Source organism: Gavialis gangeticus, unplaced genomic scaffold (genome assembly GCF_001723915.1).
Source record: "Gavialis gangeticus isolate Ggan-Ray unplaced genomic scaffold, GavGan_comp1, whole genome shotgun sequence".
Classification (NCBI taxonomy): domain Eukaryota; kingdom Metazoa; phylum Chordata; order Crocodylia; family Gavialidae; genus Gavialis; species Gavialis gangeticus.
This window is the reverse complement of record NW_017728993.1, coordinates 7,106,849-7,110,684: the sequence shown is the minus strand read 5'-3', so window position 1 is coordinate 7,110,684 and position 3,836 is coordinate 7,106,849. Positions and strand designations below refer to the sequence as shown.

The following is a 3,836-nucleotide window of genomic DNA, read 5'->3' as shown; positions in this document are numbered from 1 at the left end:
GTTTGACCCCAATACTCTTTCCTGCCAAGGCAGGGGGTCGGACTCGATGATCTGCTTAGGTCCCTTCCGACCCTACCAACTGTGAAACTTGACTTGCGTTCGAGTTTTTAGTAGGTTATCAGCGACAGCTTGCTTCCCTGTGAAGTATTGTTTAATTTATATTGTACTAATGGCACTACTCCATGTGAGTCAAGTTACTCAGGTGCTTAAATGTGTGCGACTGTCTCCACAGTGACAGTATTTATATTCCCTTCTATGCTGCGACTGTCTTGGCATGTTCTGTCTTGCATGTCATAGAATATTTTCAGTTCTGTGCCAACAGTGCAGCAATTCAGGAGGATTGGTGGAGGATTATAAGGCGTGTATCACTCAGCAGCCCTTTTAAATACTGAAATAATCACATGGGGGAAAGATGTGAAATAAGGCTCCAGCTGACCCTATCACTTGCATATGCAGGTGATCCCACTTTTTTTTTTTAAAGTACTTAGTTAAGCATATTCTAAGTCTGTCTAAGGCTTTTTGCATTTGAAGAACAAATGTCAGTCTACCACAATACACTAGGAAAATAAACCTGTGCTTTACAGGGTCTGATTAAATATACCTTTTAGATAATTTGGCACAGGTGTAGCAATGTTTTTTTTTACATGCCTCTGATTCCAAGAGCACCAACTGCTGGCAGTTTAAAACACAGGGGGAGAAGGTGGTGCGTATGTGGGTGCGTGTGTCTGGTGTTTGGCTGTATGGGGCTAAGTTAAGTTCTCTAAGTAGTAAAGAATACATGATTAAAGTAGTCTAGATAAAGTTTATGCCAGGGTTTTTTTTTTCTGTTGTAAACCTAACCATGTAATAACAAGATGTCCTGTTCAGGAGTTTAGGATGCATTCGGTTCCTTTGGCTGTTAATTTGCATATTGTCTACAAGCAAGTATAGGCTAGAAAAACTACTGTGCAAATTCAAGTGTTTCTTAGAATCCATCTAATATGCATCTCTCACTTAGTTTCTGTTCTATGTTTTTCAGGACCAGAGGTGTCCTACACTCATTTTCTGGGACGGAGACCAACAAAATCTGGCCTTACGTCTACACCCTGCTCTCAAGCAAGATTCCTCCTATCTGTTCTGAAGAGGCAAACTAAAAACCTCCCACAGGAGCAAGAAACTAATATGGTTGCTTATTTGGTGCGTGCGGTATTGGAGCTGTCCTCAAACTGGAGGATAGCTCAGTGTCTAAAACAGCTTCCTTAAGTTTCCTTCAGAACATGTATGAAAAGGCAGTTATAGCCAGAACCAGGGTGGAGGAGGTTTAAGACCAAGGGCTATAACATATATATTTCTGTTGGTGATCAGGATTTCTTAATTTGTGGACCAAGATGTAACCTTTGTTGGATTTCTGTAACCTATTGTGATTTCCCGTCGCCCCCAGTTTCACACAGATGTGCAATGTGCTCTTTTGTTGCTCCGCAGCACCACTTCCTTAAGATAATGCACCATGATGACTTATTTGAAACGTTCTCAGAGAAATAGTACTAAGATGCAAACTTTAGCCCCATGGGAATTGGTGAGTAACCTGAAAAAAAGAATTACACTACAAAACTCATGAGGCCCATGCTTCCAGTATTAAGCACAGAAGAAAATCATGGGGGGCTAGAATATATATGTGTGTGCTTCTTTCTTTTTGTTTTTATAAGAGAAAAAGGAAAAATACGATTAAAAATGCTGCTATCTGATGTAGTTTTCACTATGTTGTATAGTATTGACCAGGAAACTGAGTAGGCTTACATTTGCCTAGGAGAAGAGTTGCACTAGATGGTGCTTGACAGTTTATAGCTTTAATACTATAAGATATGGGTGTATTATTGGTTGGTCCCAAAGATTTACTTTAATATCTGGTTTTGTTTGGTTTTTTCCCTCTGGGAAAAATCCCTTCTGTATATTGTATTGCCTTATAATGGAGGTTCCTTCCCGCGCTCAGCATACGGGGGTTATTTTGAGAGGAAATCCCCTTAGCTTTTATGGGGGCTGCCTGTGAACCTTCCCTTTTCCTGTTAATAAAAGAAGAGACCTCGCATATAGACACAACTCTGGCTGACTTGAGTTCCACCTGAGGTATGCATGTGTGTATGTCGGATGGCAAGATCGGGACCAACTGCTGGTATTAAGCACTTTCTTTGTGAATCTAAAGCAAATTTTCCATTTCTTGTACATTCCATGATAACCGGGTTATGCTGGTTCTGTTACTGTGTGCTCAATTTACTTGTGCTTGAAGTTACGTACAATTAAGCATGCAGCTAAGTTAAAGTCAGTGCCCAACTTGGCAGGAAGTTCTTTGCCAGCTGAATAAAAAACATTGCCTTCTTCTAGAACTGACTCGAGACTAGTACCAAAAAGTATCTTACCATGAATATAGACTTTTTCCTCTGGCACTGTGGTTACAGCTTCTAGTATGAAAAAGTTTTGTAGTGTACCATTTTATGTCTTTACATCCATTTCCAGTTTACATTTGCAGTTACAACACTTCACAGTAGTGGTTCTGAAGTGTTTTAGAGCCGCCAGTGATTCTTGTTAGGAGAAGCATTTCTAGTTACTTGTGAATGGATTATTATGAGCAAACACCTTTCAGATGTATGACAACTTTTCCTTAGTTTGCCTTGTTCCTGTCTCTGTTTGAGCTGGAGATGATGGCTTTTTGCTAAACTGGAAGTACTGTACATTTGTTTGACTTAATCTTTAATAGCTGCAGTACCTAATTAATGGGAAAAAGGATTTACCTCTTATGCCATGTCTCAAGTTGCCTTATTTTATAAACTATATTTAAGAAAAACCAAGATACATATTTTTGAGAAATAAGAAGCTGAATTTTCTGAACTAGACTTTTTGAGAACTCTTTTTGCCAAGCTGCTTCATTTGCATTGCTTGCCATGGTCAATTTTAGCAATCAGTATCTAACTAGGATTGCTAGTTAAAAAGCTGCCGCCATATTCCAGTAGACAGCTTGATTGACTTTTAAAACAAGTCTGTCACTGAAATGTCCATACCTGCCTTTTCTGTTCTTTGCAATATGCTCTTGAAGATTGGCTGGGTGTAGGGAGAGGAGTTGGGATTGGACTTTTCTAAGTTACATTCAGAATTTTAATTGAGTGGAAACTTTTTTGGCACTGGGGGAAGGGAGGGTTGTTTGGGGTTATGGGTTTGTTTGTTTTTCCAAGCTAGCAGGCAGCTAACATAGAAAAGACAGCAGGTTGTAGACATCTTCACACCTTTCTCTCTCTTCCTGCTATTAGGGTGAGACTTGCTCAGTATTTCCACTCTGTTCTCCACTTTTATTCCTCTTCCCTTTTCTCCTATCCATGGCAATAGAAAGCCCTCTTAATAGAGCAGTCTGACCTTCTCAGTTAAGGACCTACTGGTTGCCTGTTATCACTAGCTGTCAAGCTCACAGCTGTCCTGTTGTGATCAGCCTTAATGCAAATAAAGTACAGCAGAGTATGACCTCCTCCTGAGGGCTGTGCTTAGCGTTGCATTTGCCATGCTACATTGTAAGCAGCCGCTTGTTGTTTTTTGTAATAGAAAGATTGAAATGGTGTGCTCTCATATGGTGAGGCAACCATCTTCCTAGCTGGAGTGCATAGTTTTGGTCTGAGATCAAACCATTTCAGAAATGTCACTTTTGTCTCCTGTGTATGGAGAAAGTAGAATAGTGTTGTTTCAGTACAGACAAACTCTCTCACACACCCCTCTACTGTGACATAAAAAGGCTTTGAGATAGATGGGTTTAAGCCAGGAAGTCTCTCCCCTCATATATGCATCAGTCTTGATAGGTACGGAGGAAATGCATTGAT

General features: G+C 40.1%; 1 protein-coding gene across 1 annotated transcript in view; it reads left to right on the top strand.

Moving 5' to 3' along the window:
• AK4 (adenylate kinase 4) overlaps positions 1-3,836 on the top strand; it is a 24,003-nt gene that overhangs the window by 17,740 nt on the left and 2,427 nt on the right. The window contains exon 4 of the mRNA XM_019528446.1: positions 1,019-3,815. Within this exon, the coding sequence (XP_019383991.1) occupies positions 1,019-1,133 (115 nt within the window). The 3' untranslated portion in view covers positions 1,134-3,815. The remainder of the gene's footprint in view (positions 1-1,018; positions 3,816-3,836) is intronic.